At 34.0% G+C, this 25,037-nt stretch overlaps 1 protein-coding gene across 2 annotated transcripts in view; it reads right to left on the bottom strand.

Annotated features, from left to right (window-relative positions):
- Positions 1-24,730, bottom strand: part of LOC140443824 (integrin beta-nu-like) — a 44,007-nt gene extending 19,277 nt beyond the window's left edge. Inside the window, exons 1-6 of one of the 2 annotated variants that reach the window (XM_072535293.1) lie at positions 24,535-24,730; positions 18,632-18,809; positions 11,452-11,786; positions 6,753-7,043; positions 5,741-5,879; positions 2,451-2,647 (exon numbers count right to left, since the gene is read on the bottom strand). In XM_072535293.1, coding sequence (XP_072391394.1) covers positions 2,451-2,647; positions 5,741-5,879; positions 6,753-7,043; positions 11,452-11,786; positions 18,632-18,809; positions 24,535-24,711 — 1,317 coding nt within the window. In that variant the 5' untranslated portion in view covers positions 24,712-24,730. Of the gene's footprint in view, positions 1-2,450; positions 2,648-5,740; positions 5,880-6,752; positions 7,044-11,451; positions 11,787-18,631; positions 18,823-24,534 lie in introns of both variants that reach the window. The other variant, XM_072535294.1, reaches the window with a different exon arrangement.
- Positions 24,731-25,037: the final 307 nt, after the last annotated feature.

Here is a 25,037-nt window from a genome sequence, read left to right as displayed (position 1 = left end):
GAATACAAACGATAGCATTACAAGTTATGGACTTCATAAACGAATATACTCAATTTTACGAGGGAATATTAAACCTTCACTATAACCACGGACACTTCATTGATATAGTGAAACCGGGTGAAATAACCAAATTAATAGGGAAAGCAGGGCAGATACTGCCTCAAGGGGTCGAAATACGACGACAACCCATTATAGAAACAGAAGTCAGTCATGACGACAGATATATAACAGTCATCGGCTACTTCATAGTGACAGGGAAAAATAAGTACAGCATGCTCAAAGTCACGGCCATACCACTTAATGTTGAGGGGTCGGTGTTGCGCACATTTGTCGCCCCAAGGAATCTACTGGTCGTAGATTATAACACACTGCACTACTTCGAATTGACCACGGAAGATAGAGAAAGGTGCTTACTGTTGACAAAGGCGCAGATAGCGTGCTCACCAATGGCTATAAGAAACATGGATACCCAACCAAACTGCATACTAGAAGAAATTTATGAGCGATCTAAGAATAGCACATGTCCAGTGGTAGCCAGGACAATACAGACAGCTCAATGGAGTAAGATGGGTACTCCCAACCTCTGGCTAGTTATCACGCCAGTCACGATACACATATCCATTATTTGCGATGGAAATCGGAGCGAAAGAGTACTGGAACGAGTCACATTCCTGAAGCTTTCACCCAAATGTATCGCCCAAACGAAAAATATTACATTACTCCCCACTAGCAGTGGGGTGGACAGAGCAGTGACGAGTTACCTGAAGTCGCCAATCACTCCCGTGGCCCAACTGGTGGCGAGGACACCCCGCAAGTTTAACACGCCTCTAAACACCTACCTTGACATACCAGGAGGAGAGCTACGTCATGTGTTACTTGAGGAGGAGAGTCTGGAACAAGAAATGACGCATACGCAGTGGCGATCGATTCACGAATCTAATTGGCATTATTTTGTGGCCACCGGGATCATTACTATAATGGTAATAATTGGGATACTCACGTTATGGAAGTACCGTCCTGTTGCACGACTATGTCGTTCAGGGAATCCACAAACTCAGACTAACGAACAGGAAGTACCTGTATTAGTTAGTAATCGGCACAACATTGTACGGTCGACTTCCCAAGTTGACATCCCACTTTCCACATTTTCATCCAATTGCCCTAATTTTAATCTAGAGATAGAGTCGGACATTGATAGCTAGGGTACGGTTGGAAGATTTTGATTATTCTTAAACTATTTATAATTTATCATGTTTGAATTTTACTATGTTATGTAATACTTATATGTAAACTTTGAGTATTGACACTTGGGCCAGATTGCCCGATTCCGCAGTATGTCCAATATCAAATCTTCATAATTCATATCCGAAATTGGACAGTATAATTTTATCACCTAGTAGACAGAATGAATCTATTTGTTATTAAATACACACACGTAGTTAATTAGGTTACATACACATTTGGTCAATTATAAATAATAATTTGGACATCAGTCAAAAGTACTGACAAAGTTAAACAATTTACATAAATTAAATACACATATCACGCTAGGTACGCGAAAAATATTGACCCAAATAGAATTTATATAAAACTAATATCTCTTGACTAGAGAAGCATTCAATCAATATTCACTCAACGAACATATAGTCTTCAACGATCAACTTCATCAGTCTCTACTCAAAGTAATCCCGGGTCTACACCCATAGTGTACGTCTCAACAATAAACTCTGCTACTATTATTTGGTGTTTCCATTACAACAGAACGAACATCTTCACTGGGCCAACGAAGGGAATTTGTTCACGCGGTATTTTGATCTCCCTACTATATCAGCTACTTAGCGTTTCTTCGATCGGCAGTCTGCTAATTTCAATTTTCGGGTACCTGGGCGTAGCTCATTAAAAACCGAGGTGCGATCTTGTTAAAACGCGTTAAACCAATTTTTGACGATTCTCATCGGAAGAGAAGAGTCACGGTACAAGTGTTCTCTGATTTTACTGCGTGATTTCGCTTTCAAAAACAAGAATTAATTATTCTCTTGCCTTAGTGGCACCATCGGGCAGTGAGGCTAAGTATTTATCAGACCTTCGTTGTATAAGTAGATTAAGAACAATGGGGCATATAAATTACCGGGAGTTAATGGAGACATAATGCTATCCAAAATACCAGAAAATTCTGCAGAGAGTGAGATGGTTGGGATATCAGCTCCGGATGCCAAGGAAAAGTACCTTACGAGTATTAGGGGTCAGAAAAACAGAATAAAGTGCCTGAAAAAAAAAAAAGATATATGGACCCAGTCTAGAGGGGCATCGATGAAATTGGAGTCGTAAACGGTAGGAGAGTGCCGAACCGAAGAAGTGGAAAAGACAAACCAGAAATAAATTTTGCGCTGATTATTTAAAATCATATCTGTGTATTTCTTAGTGTATATTGGTGTGATGGTCTTACTTACTCGTTGATTATGTTCTGGTATATATTTAGCAGTTAATTCTACTTTAAACTTAACGGTACGATTTTCGACTCCATAACAAACTGAGGTTTCGTTAAATATTCCGTGATTCTCGCAATCAGCAAAAAACCTAACGTCAAGATAATCTTGTTCTGTTGTGTTCATCATAAAGCTTACTGTCTGTGCAAAATTATAGTAACCTAAAAATAAATCCATTTAATGAATTGCTACATACCATGTAGTGTTACTGTTGCAGATAGTCAGAATAATTAAAGATCTAATCGGAGATGGGATTTAAGCACTTCTGCTTTTTATTTTGAAATAAAAAAAATTGAGAAGAATAAATCGTTTTTCTGGTTGTGTGTTATTGACGTTATATAATTATTTTCATCTTGCATTCTGCACTGTTTTGCAACTAGCTCTTTATTTTACATTTATATAGAAGTACGAGGCGTGTTTTTTAAGTAAGTACCGATTTGGAATTAAAAAAAGACGTGCAAAGATATGGCAATAATTTTATTTTTACATGAAAGCCTGTACCTTAATCTACTTTTCTACATAATTTCCGTGAATATTGAGGCACTTGTCATAACGTGGCACCAGTTTTTGAATATCCTCCTGATAAAATTCTGCCGCCTGACTTGTTAACCACTGCATCACAAATGTTTTGACTTCGTTATCGTCTTGAAGACGCTGACCGCCCAGGTGTTTCTTCAAGTGCTGGAACAAATGGTAGTCGCTGGGCGCCAGATCAGGGCTGTATGAAGGATGATCTAAAGTTTCCCATTTAAATGATTTGATGAGATCTTTGGTCTGATTAGCCACATGTAGACGGGCATTGTCATGCAGCAAAACGATACCCTTACTCAACTTGCCACGTCTTTTGTTCTGGATTGCACGACGCAGATTTTTCAATGTCTCACAATAAGACGCTGCATTGATTGTCTCATTACGAGGCAGAAACTCCACTAGCAATACTCCTTTTCTGTCTCAAAAAACTGTGCACATGATTTTCCGGGCAGAAATTGTTTGCTTAAACTTCACTTTTTTGGGTGATGATAAATGTCGCCATTCCATGGATTGTTGTTTCGATTTTGGTGTGACGTAGGCCACCCACATTTCGTCACCAGTAACAATTTGGTCTAAAAAATCTTCACCTTCACTGTGGTACCGCGCAAGGAAATTCAATGCACTGCCTAAACGTTGGGTTTTGTGCAAATCCGTCAACATTTTTGGAACCCAATGTGAACACAATTTCCGGTAATTCAAGTTCTCGGTAACAATGCGATACAAAACACTACGAGAATACTGAGGAAAGCAGTCGGACAATGATGAAATTGTAAAGCGTCTGTTTTCTCTCACCTTTTCGTCCACTTTCTGCACCAAATTTTCATTACCGACCGAAGGACGCCCACTCCGTTCTTCATCATGTACATTTGTGCGGCCATCTTGAAATGCTCTCACCCATTTCCTTATTATTCCATCACTCATAATGTTTTGTCCGTAAACTTCAACGATCTAACGATGAATATCGATCGGTTTTACGCCTTTAACACTAAGAAATCGTATAACAGCCAATTCACAATCAGCGTGACTCACGATTGTTGGAGGCATCTTAAACACTGGAGTAAACAAGTATACAATGAAGAATCAGAATGTAATGGCGTCAGTGCGTAGACAAGAGATGTAGGTAACCAGCGCTCATTCGCGGAACGCCGACCGTAGCGCTGCGGCGGCGGAATCGCAAAACGGTACTTACTTAAAAAACATGCATCGTACAATTGGTTAATAATTAATTTATCGAAAAACACTTTTCATCATAACTAGCTCGATAATCCGTTGTGGATCTTGGCCTGCTCACAAAGACGTCGCCATTCCTGTCGATTCCTGGCAAATTCCCTCCATCTTCTGACCCTTAGCATCTATAGGTCTTCTTTCACATCATCAATCCATTTCCTTCGTGGTCGTTCTCTACTTCTTGTGCCCTCTGGTTTTGAAAATATTAATCTCTTCGTGTATTCGTGATTTGATATCCTAGCAATGTGTCCAGTCCATCCAAGTTTCTGGACTTTAACGAATTTCACAATATCTGGATCGGTGTATAACTGATATAGTTCAAAGTTGTATCTTCGACGCCATAGCCCATTTTCATTTACGACCCCAAAAATCTTTCTAAGAATTTTTCTCTCAAAAATACCAAAAAGTGTTTCATCATTTTGAGATAAGGTCCACGTTTCAGCCCCATATATCAAAACCATTCTTATTAAGGTCTTGTATATATTGAACTTTACTGCACGTTTTATATTTTTATTTTTTAAATGTTTCTGGAGACCGTAAACAGTTATGTTTGCTATTGCTATGCGTCTTTTTATTTCGTCGCTTGTTGTGTTTATTGCATTTACTAGCATTCCAAGATATGTGAATTCTTTGACTTACTCAAAGGTATGGATGTCAATTTGAATTCTCTGTTGGATATTTCGTTTTTAGAAATCAACATATATTTGGTTTTTTTCTTGTTTTCCACAAGTCCAAATTCACTTGCTGCATCCGCAAGCCTTGTAAAACACTAGACTATGTTTCTCATACTTCTGCCCACTATAACTATATCGTCAGCGAATGCAAGTGAGTCGATCTATTAAAAGTAGTTCCATTCAATCTAATATTTAATTGTCTGATTGCCTTTTCCCAGGCAATATTAAGGAGGAGACACGCCAGCGCGCCCCCTGTCTGAGACCATTATTAATGTCAAAGAACTTACGTTTTGCATTATTATTTGGGTCAACTTAACTAACTGTACTGTATGTATTTTATTGTTTTAAATATTTTTAATGTATTGTTTCCTTTTTTGTGTAATATTTGTAATTTTAGTTTTGACTTGATGTAAACCTTGCTGTAACTTACAGTCAAATAAACTATAATCTGTATCTATCTATCTATCTAGTTATGACTGTATAAACAAATTCTTATTTTTTACTAACTTGATTGGTCTACACTATAGGTCTACTCACTATTTGTACATTTAATACAATTCAACGCTATCAGATGTCTGTTCGTGCAAATTCTATACATCTTGACCTGACATATATTTAATTATGTTCAGAGGATATAATTGTGCACCAATTTTTATTTCCTCTACGATGATGTCTTATCTGTGCCTTAATTAATCTTTAACCTGGTTATTCTAAATTTAATATAGTTATGCGTAGACCAAGGGGAATCTATGTATACCATGAGATACAAAAATGACACGATTTTAAGAAGAAACTATCGGATCAGGTCTAAATAATAAATACCTTTTGTAATTAGATCCACGATATTTGTTGCATCTTCCTGTAATTCGCCAACAAATGCATATCCTTTTAAAGTATCCTTTGTCATATTCAAATAGTAATACATTTTGGAAAGTGTCTTGACGGCAAAAATTATATTAACCTAAAAATGTAATAAATTTAGTTAATTTAAAACAAATAATACTTTATTAATACTTCTATTACCAGGTGACAAATCTCGATAAAAAACGATCAAAACGTTATTCAAACTATCAAGGAACACTACAAAAAATAACTTATTGTGGATATTGTAAGTCAACCTAATGCTGATATTACTTTAATTTTGAAAAGCTTTAACATCAAAGATGCGATTATCAATCGTCTGCCTTACATCATCAAGTTAAGCTTACTACACTGATTAAATCGTGGAAGAATGTTTGGCTCACCAACAAACTCCTTCCAATAGAAGTTAACAAAGAATTCAATGACCAACCTATGCAAGTTGTACTAGATGCTGTCCTTCAAATTTGGAACAATATAACTAATTTATCAGAATCAAGGAAAGAGGGGATTTTAGAGATAATCTCAATGCTGACTTAACAGATTAAGAAATAATTAAAAAAATGACAGAATCTGATTAACACGTGATCCAGGAAGCACACTATGAAAAGTTATTATTTAGACACTGTGTATACATTAAATTTATTGGCTTTCATATTTCTTTTAATAAACAATGTTTCAGTTAGCTGAAATGGGTATTTCATTGTAGGCTACTGCTAACAAAACAATGCCAAATATATAATCACTTTCGGTAATCTGGACACTTTTGGTAATCCGACACCCCTTTGGTCCCATACCTGTCCGATTATCAAAGGACAACTGTAATATTATAATAATGAAATATAATTAATCGTCCTCGCAAGTTCAAAATATGACAAGGGAACTAAGTATCTCATACAAAAATAGTTGTTTTTTAAGGTATGTCCTATAAAAACTATGTTATAAACCTGTATCATATAATGAGAAAACTAATTACTTTATTTTTTCTTAAGGCAAATTCAATTTGATCTAGTGCGGGGTAATCATTGATTAAAGATTTAGTATATTCTCCATTTTTGTCCAATAAACATTTTAAATCTGGTTTTCTAACAGCTCCTGCTAAGATTCCATCGCCTGCTGAATGAAGTAAACTATCTGTTGGTAACAAAATTATTTTTCTGGACAAAGGCGAAAAGTTAATTGTTTCATTACATGCCAAAACCTGAAGCAGTGCGTCTAGAGCTCCATCTAAATCGTCGACGTTTGCAGTAACTCTGCTCGAACTAACCTAAAAATATTAATCTATTTATAAGTTTCACATATTTAAAATTGTTGTATAATATGCTTGAGAAGTAGTTGGCAATAAAAATTCTTACTACTATCCGTTGCAAGATAATTCGGATGGAATTCCCCAGATTAAGAGACTGGACCGATATCAAGCACGAAATGACTGTACTCCAAAATGCTCTAACGAATAGTCACCCTTGGTCTTCCGTTACATTAGGTTCAATTTTAAATTATATCCAAAGTTTAAAAGTATCTTAGTAAATGATACAAAGTAGGTGTAGCCAGGTACGTATTTCAATTTTGAGTTGTTAACGATTGGTAAATAAAATTTTAAGCATAATTTTGTGTACGTATTTAAATTTAATCAGTTAATTTCATTTGTACTTCATTTGAAATTCAGAATTACAAATTTCTAGGTACGTAAAGCCAGTCTTTATAAGAGATTAGAAAATTTCTTGAAATTTTATTCGGGTAAAAGGATAATGTTTACTTAATATCAAATTGTCACTAAATGGGCTTCTGTGAGAAGAAAGTTTATTTGAAAAGAACTTTATTTTCCTTTTGTCGTTCATTTTAAACAGAAATCAGTGTAATAACTATAAATATAAGTGATATAGAAATGATTAGTGACGATGTCCTGTACATTCCTGCCACTATTTCAGGAAGTGAAGACGAGTCTGAACCTGAAAAACGTTCTGGTTATATTCATCTCTCATACGATGCAAAGCAAATCGTGCTAAACCTTTACAATGGTAAGTACTCGTTAAAAATACTCTTTAGTTAACCTTCCTAATACCAGGTGAATTCTAAAACGACCAGTACCAGGTGGGGCGACTTCTCGCCCCAGTAGTTTGGTTTACTTTTAAGTGCAAGGATTCTATGTATCTCATTAATATTATAATTTTTTAACTCTTTATTGTCTGTACACTTTGTTTAGTACCAATTCAACAAATTAAAAATCAAAGACAGAAGACAGTCACTTCAGAAACTCACCAAATAAACAGGTAATTTTAGCAGTTATCAGATATCAGAGGTACTTAGGGCTAATTGCACTTTACAAATTCTTAAAGAGACAATCCCAACTAGAAAGTGATGCTTCGAAGAGTCTAGACAAAAATATGCTAATAGTGGAATTATAAAAGTTCCCACTGTGTAATAGCAAGAATTTCAAAGATAAAGGAAACACATTACAATCAATTGCTAATATGTAAAGGATGCGACTGCACATCATGGCAAGTAATTAGTACAGTCATTGATAACAATTTTCCAAAACTTTTGTCTAAACTGATAAAATTAGATTTGAAGAACGTGAAAGCACTCGATACCAATTCTCGCCCCACATACATTTCCGCGAAATCCGATGAGAATATTTAATTTTCTGTTCGCGGTATTTTGGGTTTTACTACTTGTTTGTGCTGTTAATACATCAACTACCAATATCCTAAACCGTTAAAGCGATTGATTAAACTTAATTACAGATATTAATAAAAACGTTAGACCGTGGGCGAGAATTCGCCCCCACCCGCTATTAGGAAGGTTAATCATATTTACATATTAATTAATTCATAAAAAACACAGAATTCCAAGCAGAATTCCTTAAAAAAAGTAAAATTACATATTTTTTGTTAGGTCTTCTTTCGACGATGGTTAAATCAGAAGCGATCAAAAAGTCGGTTTTTTTGAGACAAGTGCCACTATCCACTGTGACCAAACTTATAAAAGGCGAAAGAGTGTTGCGAAAAAAAAAGAAAGGTTTCTGGTCTCCATCGAGTATTACCGAATTTTCATTTATCGGCTATAAGGGAAACAATATATCATCTGTATTCAGTGATTCAAATACCAACAGACTGGCTAAAATCAACATTCATAGCATTACCAAAAAAATCGAATTCCTCACAATGCGATGATTATCGAATATTAAGCTTGATGTCTCATGTCCTTAAAACTTTTCTCAGAATTATCCATACACCAATTTACAAGAAGTGCGAGTTCCAGATGAGTGACACTCAATTCGGATTTCGAAACGGATTGGGAACACGAGTGGCTCCTTTTGCTTTAAATGTGTTAACGCAACGATGCAGAGACATGAATGTAGATGTATATACATGTTTTATTGACTATCGAAAAGCATTTTGACTGCGTTAACCATCAAAAGATGATCGAAATTCTAAGAACAACTGGAGTTGGCGAACAAGACTTGCGAATTATCTCAGAACTATACTGGCATCAAACGGCAACAATTGAAATAGAGCACACAACATCCGAAGATATACAAATCCAACGAGGAGTGAGACAGGGTTGCGTCTTATCACCGCTACTGTTTAATTTATATTCGGAGTCTATATTCAGAGAAGCATTAGACGAGGTCCAAGGGGGAATTAGGATTAAAGGAATCAGCATAGATAACATCAGATATGCTGATGATACCGTCTTAATAGCAAGCAACGCACAAGAACTACAAAATATAATAAATGCGTTAGTTCACAACAGCGAAATGTTCGGTTTACATTTAAACGTTTCCAAAACTAAAACTTTAGTATTTTCAAAGACACCAATAAACGTACCTACATGTGTATGCCAAGGGTCAAATAATAGAACAGGTAAATGCCATAAAATATTTGGGAGCAAATATCAATAGTCAATGTTATCCAAAAAAAGAAATTCTATCAAGAATTGAACAAGCAAGGAAAGCATTCATGAGCATGAAAACATTTTTTACAAGATCAGACCTTAGTTTGCAGCTTAGAATCCGAATGATCAGATGTTACGTTTTTTCTGTCCTACTGTATGGCTGTAAAAGTGGGAAAATGGACTCTGAAAATGAAAAAAAAAATAGATGTCTTTGAGATGTATATATACAGACGAATGCTGAGAATTCCATGGGTACAAAGAGTCACTAATGTTGAGGTACTTCGTCGCATGTGTTAACAAAAAGAATTACTAAGAACAATCAAAGAGAGGAAAATGCAATACTTTTGTCATGTGTTGAGAGGCGAAAGATATGAATTGCTTCAAGTTATACTGGAAGGAAAAGTACAGGGCAAAAGATCAGTAGGAAGATGCCAGAACTCGTGGCTGAAAGACCTGAGGAGATGATTCGACCGCTCATCCGCAGAAATCTTTCGCGCAGCAGTTTCCAAAACTACAATTGCCATTTGGATCGCCAACCTTTGAAAGGAGACGGCGACAAGAGAAGAATATTCAGTGATTAACTTACCAACTTTAAATAAACTTTTAAGTGAATTAAGAAACAAAGAAATAATCGCCGAGTGTCATAAACTACTGTTTGGAGGTTTTTAAAATCTAATGGTATTATGTTTAAAACAATGAATAAACGGCAGGCAATTATGGAATTCAGCCGTTTAATAAAGTGGAGGTTCGGTTATTTGGAGAGTCTATGGTCTTTTAGGAGTAAAGGAAAGAACTTGTATCATCTGGATGAAACTTGGTTCGACACCCAAGATAAGTTAAAAAATGTTGGACCGATGGTAGCAAAAATTGCGTCATCAATGTTCCTCCCTCTAGAGGGAAGAGAATTTGTATTTTACATTGTGGCGAAAAATCAGGATGGGTAGAAGATGCTTTATTACTCTCTGCTAAGAGTGTAAGTGATTGTCGCTTAGATTATCATAAAGATATGGACAAAATATTGTTTGAAAAGTGGTTTAAGCAGCAATTACTACCTACATAAATTAAAAAGAAATAGCGCTATTATTTTGGATAATGCTCCGTATCATTTTAGACTAAAGAGTAAAATTACAAACACTAATTCAAACAAAGCTCAAATTTAACGATTAAAAAACAACTTGTAGAACTATTAAAATTAGTTAAATGTGAAAAAAATTGTGTTATCGACAGGCTAGCTGAGAATTATGGCCATAAAGTATTAAGATTACGTCCTTACTATTGTGTACTGAATCCAATAGAATTGTTTTGGTCTTAATTAAAAAGTAATGTGAGGAAAAATAATAATTCTCCTAAATCATTTTTGACTGTTGTAGATTTAATTAAGACTGTAATAATATTACAGCAGATATTGGAAAAAATGTATATAGCATTTTAAAAAACTAGAAGAAAAATAATTACAGTTCCAAAACATTATAAATAGAGTAGTTATAGATTTAAACGATAGCGATGATAGTGATACCGATTTAAATGTAGACCATAGTTAAGTTTAAAATGATTTTTTTTGTATTTTTTCACTATGTTAAATATATATTTTAATATAAATCTATTACTTATATGTATTTTTCTTTTACTTTGTGGGATTGGCAATTTTGTAATTTTGTAATTTTGATAAAATGTATCAGTATATAAGTCCGACTCTGTATACAACTATACCTAGAAGATTAAATCCGAAATATCTTGCAACGAACAGTACACGCACTACTACATAGAAGAGCACTTACTGCATCTAAAAAGTCCTCAGTATTTGAAGTAAAGTTCAAGTGATGTCGAAATGAGTACCCAGGTTCGCAAGATTCTTCCATCGCTTTTTTACAGGGATCTCGAGCAGATTCTTCATCAGTATAATAAAAAGGCATAGCTGGTTTATCTCCAAAAGATCCAAAAGCAAGTTTGTAATGGTTTGTAAGTTTCGTCAAATTACTGGGTAAATGTTGACCTAGCGAGGCAAAAATTTTCATGCTTGGCTTCATAGACATACTGAGATCTCCTAAGTAATATAAGTCTAATGGATAGTTTTCCGCCAATTTGTAAGAAAACGTGACATTTGTTGGAACACCTGTAAAATATAAAATCCATATAAATAATATTAGTACGAAATTAGTTGTAAGAAAAAAATCATGCGTACATAACCTAACTTGTTCTCATTTTTTGTTTTCCTTAAAATAGAAATCTTAATAAAATGCGAAAATCTTTAACAGATTAAAGCCCTTCTGATAATTTATAATATATACCATAGAGCTCTTCATCAGGAATTTAATTCAACTCACAAGCAAAAATATTTAAGATTACACCTTATTATTTCTCAGTCGGCTCAGTTTTACGTATTTTTTATAATTTGATTGATGTCATTGGTATGTAGTGAAACAGTCATTACCTTTCAAAACGAAATTATTCAAATTTTTATTCTAATCAAATCTTAAATTAACTCCGCCTCCGGTAAGTGCTGGGAGGATTGAGTAGCCGTAGTAAATGCCGGTGCCGGTCCCAAGCCCAGATAAAGGAGGAGGGTTGAAGCGATGGGCTAGCAACTCATCCCTTGTCAAAAGAAATAAATGCTAAAAATTTCGACCAAAGCCTCGGAATACAAAGGATGGATCAAAACAAAGACGACTAATTTCATAATCATAAATAAGAAGGATTATTAATATACATGTATTATTTTTTCATTCGTTATTAAATTTTTCTTACAGAATTTAATTTATTCCTGCCACCACAATTTGTATAATCAAAAGAGACAGTAAAACAGTGTGATTTATATGACAATTAATTAAATATTGGTGTATTCCTAAATAAATTTTACATTTATCTTACAGAAAATGACAGTGAAAAGATAGGTACATTTTATTTTATGAATAAATGTCTCTCCTCCAAATAACTATCTGTCAGATAGGATAATATTTATCGGGAGGTAAAAAGACCGGTCCTTTCATGCAAGAAGTTTAATATTTTAAAATTTGAATTTTTAATTCTTTTGAAAGTTTGTTGATCCTAAAAAATTGGCTGCAAATTTAGTGATGGGTAAAAAATATAATACAAAACTAGAGCTTTCCCAACAAATGAATTGCCAAAATATAATTACGCTGGTTTTTATAGCTAGATCGATGTCATAAGACGACTTTACGCAAAAATTCAGCATTTCTTCAAAAGTGATTTGTTATAAAAGTTGTCTTCTTCTTCATATGCCATCTCCTCTAAGAAGGTTGGCAACCATCATGGCAATTCGCACTTGCATTGGCATAAAAGTTGTACAACAGATTAAAATATTATTTTGTTGTCATCCTAGCCTTAAATAGGAGGAAGACGGAAAAAAATTGGGTGGAGTGACTGTAAACGGCAATTGATTGGATCTTCCGTCTCATAGCGACGGGCAAAATCACTAGTTTTATTAATAATAAAGTAATCAGAATTCACAGGTGAATAGAGAATTAAATATTGGTGTATTCCTAAATAAATTTTACATTTATCTTACAGAAAATGACAGTGAAAAGATAGGTACATTTTATTTTATGAATAAATGTCTCTTCTCCAAATAACTATCTGTCAGATAGGATAATATTTATCGGGAGGTAAAAAGACCGGTCCTTTCATGCAAGAAGTTTAATATTTTAAAATTTGAATTTTTAATTCTTTTGAAAGTTTGTTGATCCTAAAAAATTGGCTGCAAATTTAGTGATGGGTAAAAAATATAATACAAAACTAGAGCTTTCCCAACAAATGAATTGCCAAAATATAATTACGCTGGTTTTTATAGCTAGATCGATGTCATAAGACGACTTTACGCAAAAATTCAGCATTTCTTCAAAAGTGATTTGTTATAAAAGTTGTCTTCTTCTTCATATGCCATCTCCTCTAAGAAGGTTGGCAACCATCATGGCAATTCGCACTTGCATTGGCATAAAAGTTGTACAACAGATTAAAATATTATTTTGTTGTCATCCTAGCCTTAAATAGGAGGAAGACAGAAAAAAATTGGGTGGAGTGACTGTAAACGGCAATTGATTGGATCTTCCGTCTCATAGCGACGGGCAAAATCACTAGTTTTATTAATAATAAAGTAATCAGAATTCACAGGTGAATAGAGAAGACAAAAAGCTGGGGCCCGTTTGGAAAATATTCTCATGAGATTTTTTTGTATAATCAATGTCATGAGATACCCAAAGCTGAACCCGAGCTTTTCGCCTTGTCTAGTATCTTAGAAATAAAAGTAAATAAATTCTTCCAGCCATTTATCAACACAAGTTTTTGTTATTAAAGGCAGTCACCAAAACTGGGTTTAAAATAAACAAATGATGTTTAAAAATAGAATTTAATGTGAGGGAATGTCAAATAAACAGGAACCGTTTATGTTGTATTTATACCAAGTTGGGCGAATGATTTTTAAAGATTATCACTCTCGGTAAAGCCGCTCTTAAAGGCGTTTAGTTTTATTGAAGTCCGAATTTTTCTTTAAATTCGTAATGTTTTTTTCGTTTTTTGTCATGGGAAAATGTGTAATATAGTAGCAGTGTGGAGTTTAAGTGAAGTTAAAGAGGCTGGATTAAGTTTTAAAAGAGAGAAGACACATTGGAAAAATAGTATTTTTATACCTATCTATAAATCTGGCAAAAACTATTCAATTAGCAATCCCGAAATTTCTTGTCGAATTGGTATCGATAAATCTCACCTGGGCTTGCAGAAACATAATTATTAATATGAATAACATGGATTTTCCAACGGTAAGTCAACAGTAACAAACCTTGTCAATTACCAACAATACTTGTTGGGTGCATTTGAGAATAAAATTCAGGTCGACAGCATTTACACTGATTTCTCAAAGGCCTTTGATCAGGTTAATCATATCCTTTTTTGGTTCACACACGTCATGCATCTGGCTTTGGAAACCTCATTGTTAATTGGATTAAAAGTTTTCTGATGAGACGCACACAGCAAGTTCGTATTTACAATTACATTTCAAAACAATTCCATTGTTGTTCTGGTGTCTCTTAAGGTTCTCATTGTGGTCTCTTGTTTTTTAACTTATTTATTAACGATATTGGTAAGGCTATCAAACACTCACACTTTCTGCTATTTGCTAAAATGATGTAAATCGTATATGTTTATGGTCGAAACAAAATGGAATAAGCTTAAATAACATTGCTACACTGAAGACCCGCAGGTTGAGAGCTGATATGTTGTTTTTGTTTCACATTCTAAACAACGTTATTAATTGTCCCCCGTTATTAGCCAATGTGTACTTAAACACAATATATAGAACTCGATACATTCTTTTATATTCCTTTTCATAGGACTGATTATGCTCGTCATTTTCCCTTGTCGCGAATGCTCAGCTCTTGCAATGACCTCCCATTGGATCCATTCTGTCCAAACATTAATATTTTCAAAAGGCAACTTAGAGTCTAATTATTCTAAATATGTGATATGTTTTTTGTAATTTAATATACTGTTTTAATGTAGAAATTTTTACTGTTTAATGGTTTCTTTGTTGTTGTTTTAATGTTTATTGTACATGATCTTTACTTTTTACTATTTTTTTTTGTATTTTGTAAATGGTTATACCGTTGAAATAAATAAATATTTCACATACCCAAAATGGATCTACATTTGAACCAAAATTGTCACCTACTGTACCAATATATTTCCAAAGCCAATCCAGAAACAATCAAAAACAAAATTGACAACGCCTTTAAAAATACTAATGAAACCAAAATAACTAACCTTCAAGTAATCGGTTAATAAATTGGAAAACATTATTTATAAAGCAAAGGATACTATCAGCATTGGAAATAAATATAACTCAGACACCATAGCATTCTCTCTCCCTCTCTCCTTTTCTTTCTCTCAACTCTTATCCAAAATAAATCCATTCATATCGATCGCCAATCAAATTTCAAATGTACATAAAGCTAAAAACTGACCAACCAGCTCAAAATACTCAAATTCGAGGATAAAGAACCCGACACTGATTGTTCAAGAAAGCCATCGCAAAAGCTAAATCCTCAATTAAAAATATATTATTCATGTTCTCCTCCTCAGTCCGTTATCCTACGCAAGAAGAGATGTTTGATTGACTGTGATTGACCGTTTAACTCTATTTTGAGCTTTGTGAGATGCTTTCGAAAGGGAGAGTTCTGTCTCTGAAATTCCTGTCCTCTTTCCTTCTTGTCAAATATACTCAAACATAGTCACAGATGGCCAAATTACCTCAGAACATTTCTGTTTATTGTTGTAATGAATCTGGCATGAATATTTAGTCCTTGAAGCTAAGACACATATGTACGAGGTGCTGTCCATGGAATCCTTAATGTCCTCCTGTATACGCACATCTTAAAGGCGTTGATTATGTTTGCGAGAACTTTCTTATTAATCCACGTTTCAGAGGCATATGTTGTAATAAAGAATGTCAGTGCATATGCAAGGATAAGTTTCATTGCTTTAGTTATATCGGTATATTTCCACATTTTAGTCAGTTTTGCTGTTGCTAACCTAGCCATTGTTAGTGGTCACCTTATTTCCTCATCATACCTGCTTAGGATCATTATTATCGATCTAAGGTAGTTGAACTTTCCCACTATTTCGTATTCCGCTATGCCTGTGACTTCTGCTTGATGTACATAGAAATATAAATCGTTTTTACCTCTATTATGGTATGCGGCAGGCCCTGATAATATACAAGCAGAACTACTCAAACTAATGATGGACAACGAATCAATAGCAATAATCGCACAGATATTCAACAACATATATAACTCTGGAGAAATACCAACAGAATGAATGAAATCTGAGTTTGTTGCACTTCCAAAAAAAAACAGGAGCCAAAAATGCGAAGATTACCGTACTATAAGCCTCATGAGTCATCTTCTAAAATTTTCCTAAAGATAATTTATAAGATAATCTACAATATGTGTGAAAGTCAAATTACCTCCAACCAGTTCGAGTTCACAAATGCTGTTGGTACTAGAGAGGCTTTGTTCTCACTACAAGTCTTATTTCAGAGATGCAGAGAGATCAACTGCGACATATACGCATGTCTGGTTGATTACAAGAAAGCGTTTGATCGAGTACAGCACGCCAAGATGATGCAAATACTAAAAAAAGCCGGAATTAACAACCGAGATCTGAAAATAATTAGAAATATTTACTGCAATCAGATAGCAAATCTGAGTTGAAGGTGAACACACTGACTATGTGAAAATCATGCGTGGAGTGAGGCAAGGCTGTATTTTGTCTCCTCTAATTTTCAATCTGTACCCTGAAAGAATATTTATCAAAGCTTTGCACGAAACTGAATAAGATATTCTACTAAATGGTTACTGGCTAAACAACATTAGATATGCAGATGGCACCATAGTATTTGCGAACAACTTAGAAGACCTACAACAGACCTTCTTATGAACAAAATCACGTATTACGGTCAACAATATGGACTCAATATAAACGAAGTTAAATGTGTCGATAGCAATTAAAGTAAATTGTATACTCACGCTTAATCAAGCCATTAAGAGCGATGCTGGGAATATTTATATTCCACTATGCATCAACAATTTACCCATATAAATTACCATCTTTCTTGTACTCATTGCGTCGAGTAAGGACGATAAATATACGAAAATGGTTGCGTTTCGATTTAATTTGAGCTTCTTACCAACCGCAACGGTTCTTACGAAACGGTTGCTTCTTACGAAACGCAACCATTTTCGTATCAATATAAACGTTAAGAAGACAAAGCTTATGATAATTAGCAAGAAAAGGATATCAGATGGTCAACTCTACGTCAAACAATCCTCTGCAGAAAGAGTGACGCACTACAACTACCTCGGCACCATAATAAATGAAGAATGGACCAACAACCAGGAGATTAGAGCACTCATCGGAAAATCTAGATCCACCTTTAATCGGAAGGGGGCCTTCTTTAAGAGTCACAACCTCTCTCTTGATACAAAAGTAAGAATGCTGTGATGATGTCTTCTCTGTCCTTTTTTATTGTGTTGAATCGTGGACCTTGAACGAAAATATTTGCAGAAAACTAAAAGCATTTGAGATATGGCTATATCGGAGAATACTTAAGATCCCGTGGACTGACCGAGTCACAAATAAGGAGCTCCTCAGAAGAATGAATAAGAACCGAGAGGTACTGACCACCATCAAATCTCTAAAGTTACAATTCTTTGGACATATTATGCAAAATGAATCTAGATAGGCTCTCCTCCAAGCCATCCTTCCAGAAAAATATTTGCAAAACGATGTCCAGGAAGAAGAAGAACATCTTGGTAAAGAGCCTCAGAATCTGGTTTAAATACAACATCTGTGCAGCTTTTTCGCGCTGCTGCAGATAAGATAAAGATTGCCATGATGATCGCCAACATTCGTAACGGATAGACACATCAAGAATGGTATGCTAAAACTTCTAGTCAATGATAATTGATATTCTATCATTTTATTATAATCAACATTCCCATACTTTTAATAGCTTTTCAATCGTTTATAAGAATAGACATGATCAAGTAAAATCATGCAGCATTAATGTATGTTATATTTACCTTTTCTCAAAGTCACCAAAGTGTCTAAAAGTCTAAATATGGCACCAAACTGGACTTTAAAATCGTACATATAGGGGAACAGGTGTTAAGGTAATTTTTTTTAATAATACCGGTATAAATCGTTATAAAGCATTTTGAGGAATTACCTTTTTACTAAGTAAAGTCGGCATCATTGTGTTAACAATAAATCGATTATTATATCCGAACGACTCCGGTACCTCAAGTGACTAACGGTCCGACAAACAAGAGACTTTTTTGCAAGTCTTAGGCTGGGATTCGAACTCACGATCTCAAAATGGTTTTGCTCAGTAAGTTGACGTTATTATCACTGCGCTACCAGGTAATAAATATGAAGTGAACTTACCTTTTTTAAGTTGTACAAGAACATTTTGAGGTTTGATTTGAATAATTTCTTTTTTTGTTGTAAATGGTTTGTTTGTCTGTTTAATTACTGTACTCATTTGGTTTAATTCAATCATCGTTTCATTGCAGTTTGATTTTAATAATTGGTTTTTGGTGTTACATCGTCTTCCAGTATAACTCTACAAGATAATGCTGCAATTATAAATTATAAAATATTATGTAAACAAAATATATTAACATAAATCAAACACTTCTTTTAATTTCCGTTGTGCTTATTTTGTTGGCGTGTTTCTCTAAAATTTGTTTTAATTAAAATCACTTTTAAGTTGGTAAATTTACTTGAAAGATACCGTTAGTTTGTTAAGGTTTGTTTAGGACATAATAAGGCGAATTTCCTAACTCTATGACTTGTATTCAATACGTTTTCAATTTTTACCCATAGAAATGCAGATCCTCTGCAGGTCCTCTCAAATTGACAGGTTACATCTTTGTTTAGAGGCCATAGTGTAAAAACGTGCTTGCAGTATAGTTTATGTATAGTTTTGTTTTTGCTAAAAATAACGTGTTGTGTGGTAAGTACGCACATTTATTACCTTAAATATAATTGTTCTACAGATTATGTTGGCCTTTTTTATTTTACCTTGTTTTACTAAGTTTTTTGATTCGAAAATAAAAAAACAATTTTACGTACCAGTTGGTATGTTGCCCCAAGAGCCATTTTAAAGTTACCATGAGTATGCAGTATGGCTTTCCAAAAAAACTAGTCAGGTTGATACGGATGTGTATGGAACGGTTACGATGTAAGGTGAGAGTTGGACAACAATATTCGGAGACATTTGAAATAAACAATGGACTAAAACAGGGAGATGCACTTTCACCACAACTATTCAACTTAGCTCTGGAACATATAATCAGAAGTGCAAGAATCGAAAAACCGAATACAGTATTTCATCGAGAAGGACCAAACTTACTACTGGCATTTGCAGACGATATCGATCTATTAGGAAACACACGATTAAGGATGAAGGAGACTTTCGTGAGGTTCGAGAAGAAAGCAGAGAAGATGGAGCTCCAAATCAACGAAAACAAAACGAAATATATGTATATGAGCCGCAATAACCAAAGCAGAGACAGAATCTGTCAGAACATCACCATCGATGACTTTAACTTTGAGCGCGTTAGAGAATTCAAGTATCTTAGAACAACAATAACTGAAGACAATAACGGATCACAAGAAATAAACAACAGGATCCAGGCCGGCAACAGATGTCTTTTTGCCCTCGAAAACCTTATAAAATCAAAACAACTAACAACACGTACGAAGATACAGGTCTATAAAACAATCATACTACCCGTTGTGATGTATGGAAGCGAAACATGGACGATAACAAAGGCAAACGAAGAGCGACTATGTGTTTGGGAAAGAAAAATCCTAAGGAAGATCTTTGGCCCTGTGCTGGATAAAGCCTCAGGACAATATAGGATAAGAACTAACAAAGAGCTCGAAGAACTTTACCCAGACGCGAGGACGCCCTCGTCTCCGGTGGCGAGATAATATAGCAGGAGACCTAAGCACTATGGGCGTGGAGAATTAGATGGAGGTTGCTCAAGACAGAAAACAGTGGAGGTATGTTGTCGAGTCGGCTAAAACCCACGAAGAGTTGTAACGCCACGGAGTAAGTAAGTAAGTATGAGTATGCAGTGCGAACTCTTGGGAACGGTGTTCTAATAAAGTACATTAAAGGGCGCTGTACCTTGTACGTGTCTATTATAACCTAAAGAAATCACTCTACTGCATTAACAGTTAGGATTGTTTTTTTTTGAAAATTAGTGCTCACATCTACAAGAGAATGTCCCAGAGGAAGCTGCTTTTTACCGAGCGACTGATAAAACAAATATAGACTGATATGTATAATGGAAAATCAAAAAGGCAAATATCTAGAGAACTGAATATTCCAAAGGCCACTATTCGCAAGCTCTTAAAATGTGGCACTGTACCTACATCTTTAGGTAAATTCAAATGTGTGTTTTCTAATGATATGGAAATCCAGCTAGCTTGATATACGGTTTTATGGATTGAGAAGAAAAGACCTTAAGCAGTTTGTATTTGAATTTGCTGTCATGAATGGTATTAAACATCTTTTCAATTCAACTACGAAAGCTGCCGGTAACAAGCGGGTTAGGACTTTTGTCTACGACAGAAATTAACAGAAGATAATGAGTTTTAATAAACCTCGAATTGATAGATTTTTTGATAACCTTAAATACTTGTATAAAGAGTTTAATTTTCCTTCCAGAAGTATTTATAACATGGATGAAATTGGATTAAGTACGGTTTCCAATAAACTGCTAAAATTTATCACAAATAAAAGAAAAAGAAGTGTTGGGAAAGCCGCAAGTTTAGAACGTGGTCAGTTAATCAAGGCAGTTTGTTTTTTTTTATTAGAAGCGGAGAATACGTAGCACCAACATTAATTTTTCTTCAGGAAAAGTGGACTTTTAAAATAAGTTTCAGAATTAGAGTTCATAAACGCAGACTTGTCCTTAGTTGAAGTCATAGACTTCAACTGCTTGGTAAAGGGTTATTGGGCCTTTTAAGTCGATTTATAGTCAATTTGGTGACAGCTGGCTGGTCAGTCATCCTGGTACAGCTATTAACCAGACTGGCGTAGCGGGTTTGTTTTCAAAAGCTTATTATAAAGTTGCTAACATTAAAAACGCTGTAGATGCTTTTAAATCGACTGGACTTTTTTCATTCAGCCCACTAATATTTTTAGAAGAAGACTTCGTTCCTTCTATGGCAAGTAATAGACCATACATCCAAAAGTAATCTGAAGAAGAAATATTGATGGTAAAAGCAGCTGAATCTGCCTCAAACAAAAAGTGAAAAGGAGACAGTATCTGTTAAAAAAATGGAAGAAAATTTGTGAAAAAAAAATTCTCCAATGGTGAATTAGAAGTGGTATATTGTGAAATTTCCTTAGACATCAAAAATAAAAAAAAAAAAACAGTAGGTAAGTTAACATTTGATCTTTTTAACACACCAGTTTTAATCAAGCTAAACAACTAACTTTTCTATTGACAACGTTGAGCCTTCACTTCCATTCGGTCTTCATCCGAAATTAGTCCACTACTAAAAATGAAATGTTCTGAAGTTCAAAAAAAGAGTACGCTCTTGAAGCACACTCTCGAGATATTAGAGGCAGAAGCTCAAAGAAAAAATTCCAAAAAAAAAAATTAAAAGGAAAATCGATGAAAATCAGAACACTGTAGAGAAAAGTTTGAATCTTAAAAAGTTAAAACAAAGGTGTTATCGAAAAAGGAATCTGCTAAAATAAGTATTGAGCGTAAAAAAAATAAATCGGGATTTAATCAAATGTTAGAGGAAGATATTTCTGCATATAATGAACAGTTTGTGGAACCACCAGATGAAGACTGGATCCAGTGCTTTTAATGTAAAGCCTAGTGGCATGAAGCGTGCACCTATTATTCAGTTGATCAGTTCTGTTGTGATTTTTGTAATAATTAAAGATTCTAAATTTTATATTTTTACTTTACTATAATCAAGAATAAACTTATATGTAACAGATAAGTCATTTTTCATTTATTTCAACGTTCGAACACATTGCTCATAATTAAGACCTAACCATTTATTTTATAATGGAAAAAATATGTTACGTCCGTATTCTTGGGCCACTTTACCCTAAGATACAAAAAAGGGGAAAAAAATTAAAAAATGAATGGAACAAAATAAAAGCACAAAATACTTAAATCCATAACTAGAAAATACACAGATGAATAGTATAAACAACGAGTATGAAATAGAAGTACCTATACAACATAAAATATACTATACAAATGATACAAAAATGTTACTTAAATAGAAATAGATTATAGAATCCCTATGATTCATGTCAAGTGAACAATAATAAAACACCAGACAAAGATTGGATTACCATGGAAATATTAAAATATAAATTATACATAGCAGTTGAATTATTGTAAATTCTTCAAAACCATTATGATACACGATTATTATGAATTATGGCCGCAAAAAGTTGTTATGTTAAATTATGTACATTTTTGTATTAGAAGTGTTTTTCCGCTAAATAAAGTTAAGAAAACTATAGCAATATTATTTTACTAACGAAGACTACAGCAATGTCTAAAACCAAACCGAACAATGAACAAGAAAGGACAAAGAATTGCATTTATAAAATACCTTATAAATGCGATTAGTTTTATTTAGGTGAAACATCAAGGCCATTAAATGTTAGAATAAGTGAACATCAATCTTATATTAAAAATAGAGAATTTGATAGATCTGAAATACGTATGTAAACACGCATCGGATAATGAACATAGGGTTCAATGGAATGATTCAAATGTAGTCCTAAAAGAAACGGATGGTAAAAAGAGAAAAATCAAAGAAGCGGCTCTAATTATGCTAAAATGAGACCAATTGTGTCCTCGGCAGAATGTAGTAGGATCTGGTCACCCATATTGAAAGAGGAAGTTATTAAAAGGAAAATACCAGTATTAGTAAGTCGGTAAGAGGATACATCATTTATGTGTTTTAAATAACAAACATATAAAATCAGCATTTGGTGTTTATTGAAAGTAAACTAAATGCACGACCAAATACTTACCATGTCGGGATAGTATTATGAGGTTTTTTTCCTGGTTTTTCCCTCATAATTTACTATAGAATCACTAACAGGAGATTTTTACTGTCATCATGGCATGTGATTGTCTTTTTAAAGACGAATTACATGATATAATTTTTCTGATAGATATTCTCAAGTTAAAGTTGATTTTATGTAGTCGAATGAACTATCTTACAAGTAAAGTCGTCCCAGGAACGCAACTGAACAATATTGGCAATATCATTTTAAAGTCGTCTACTTTAAAATGTATAATGTATGTCTAAATTGTCAATATAAATGGGTCAGATAAAATTAAATTATTAGAAGAATTTTTCACCAAGTAACAAAAAAACAAAATTTGTTTAATTTACTAATGTTTGTATTTTGACAACGATTTCCGAAGTGGAAATTGAAACGTCAATAAACGTATTTTAACCTTTAATTGTGGCTTATTCCCATTTTAATAGTAATTTTTTCAAAGCCAGATGGGCTTGGGCAGCATTAGGTAAACTCTCTTATATATTGATAAACAAAATATATCCCCAAATAAATACCAAAAACGAAGGTTTTTGATCGTTGTGTACTCCATGTTCTTACATACTTGGTAAATGTCAAACTTTGACATTTACTAAGGATATTATAGAAAAGATAACGAAAACGAAGATCTATGAAAGATGCTAAACATTGGGCTGTCAGACAGGAAAAGAAACAGGTGGATTTGTAGTAGAACCAAAGTAAAAAGATATCTCGAGTAGCAAAATTTAAATGGAAATTTGCTGGGCATACTTTAAGACAAAAGGATGACCGATGGGACAAAATAATTATACATTGGAAACCTTGGAATCATGCCTAAACGTCAAAGAAGAAGACCACAACTTATGTAGTCAGATGACATATAACAACATGAGAGAAAAATGAGGGGGAGGCCTACCTCCAAATATGGATGATCTAGGCTAATTTAATAAATTAGATAGATACATGGTTCTGACAGTCTTTACGTTTTTAGAACACACAACTAATGCAGGTCATCCACATCTTGGAACATCTATCATTTCGTCTTAATATTTTGCGTTTTTTGCACAAAACGCAAAATCTTCCAAAGTACTTTAAAATACATCTTCCAAAGCACTTTAAAGTTTGTAAAATTGTTTGTTGCCATAACAACGCGGTGCCTATTACTACGAATATCGGGGATCACCTTGTAGAATTTTATATTCACTTAATCTATAATGTGGTATGAGATAAGTCATATACGTACCTTATCATAACAATAGTTGCAGCAAATATGACTCTCTAAACATGAGTCGCACCAATCTTGATCCACACATAATTTTTGTGTATTAATATCGTCACACTTAGGGTCATTATTCAACACACAAACTTTAATACAACTAAAAAATACAACTAAGATAATTAGATGATCTTCGAAACGCATGTCGACAGATTATGATATGTTATCTTGTTGAATATGTTGATATACCTAGATTTGCTTGTGTTAGTATCCATTTATGATTGGCTTAAAGCCATATTTATTTTACGTATCATTATTTACAAAGTGTCAAATTTTGGAAATGTTATATAGGTTGTTCTCCATTATAAAACCAGTTAACATAAAAGGTGCAGGTGCTATTTATTTCCAAGTTACAGAGTCACATCAAAAATAAAGTATTCACTACATGGCAGAAAATTTTATTACATTAATGAACATTTCAAATTGTCTTTTGTCAGTTGTTATTATTTTTCTTAAAAGTCGTTTCATAT

The sequence above is a fragment of the Diabrotica undecimpunctata genome, chromosome 6, assembly GCF_040954645.1.
Source record: "Diabrotica undecimpunctata isolate CICGRU chromosome 6, icDiaUnde3, whole genome shotgun sequence".
NCBI classification, from domain to species: Eukaryota; Metazoa; Arthropoda; class Insecta; order Coleoptera; family Chrysomelidae; genus Diabrotica; species Diabrotica undecimpunctata.
The sequence above is the reverse complement of the archived record's forward strand: the minus strand, read 5'-3'. Positions and strand labels throughout refer to the sequence as shown.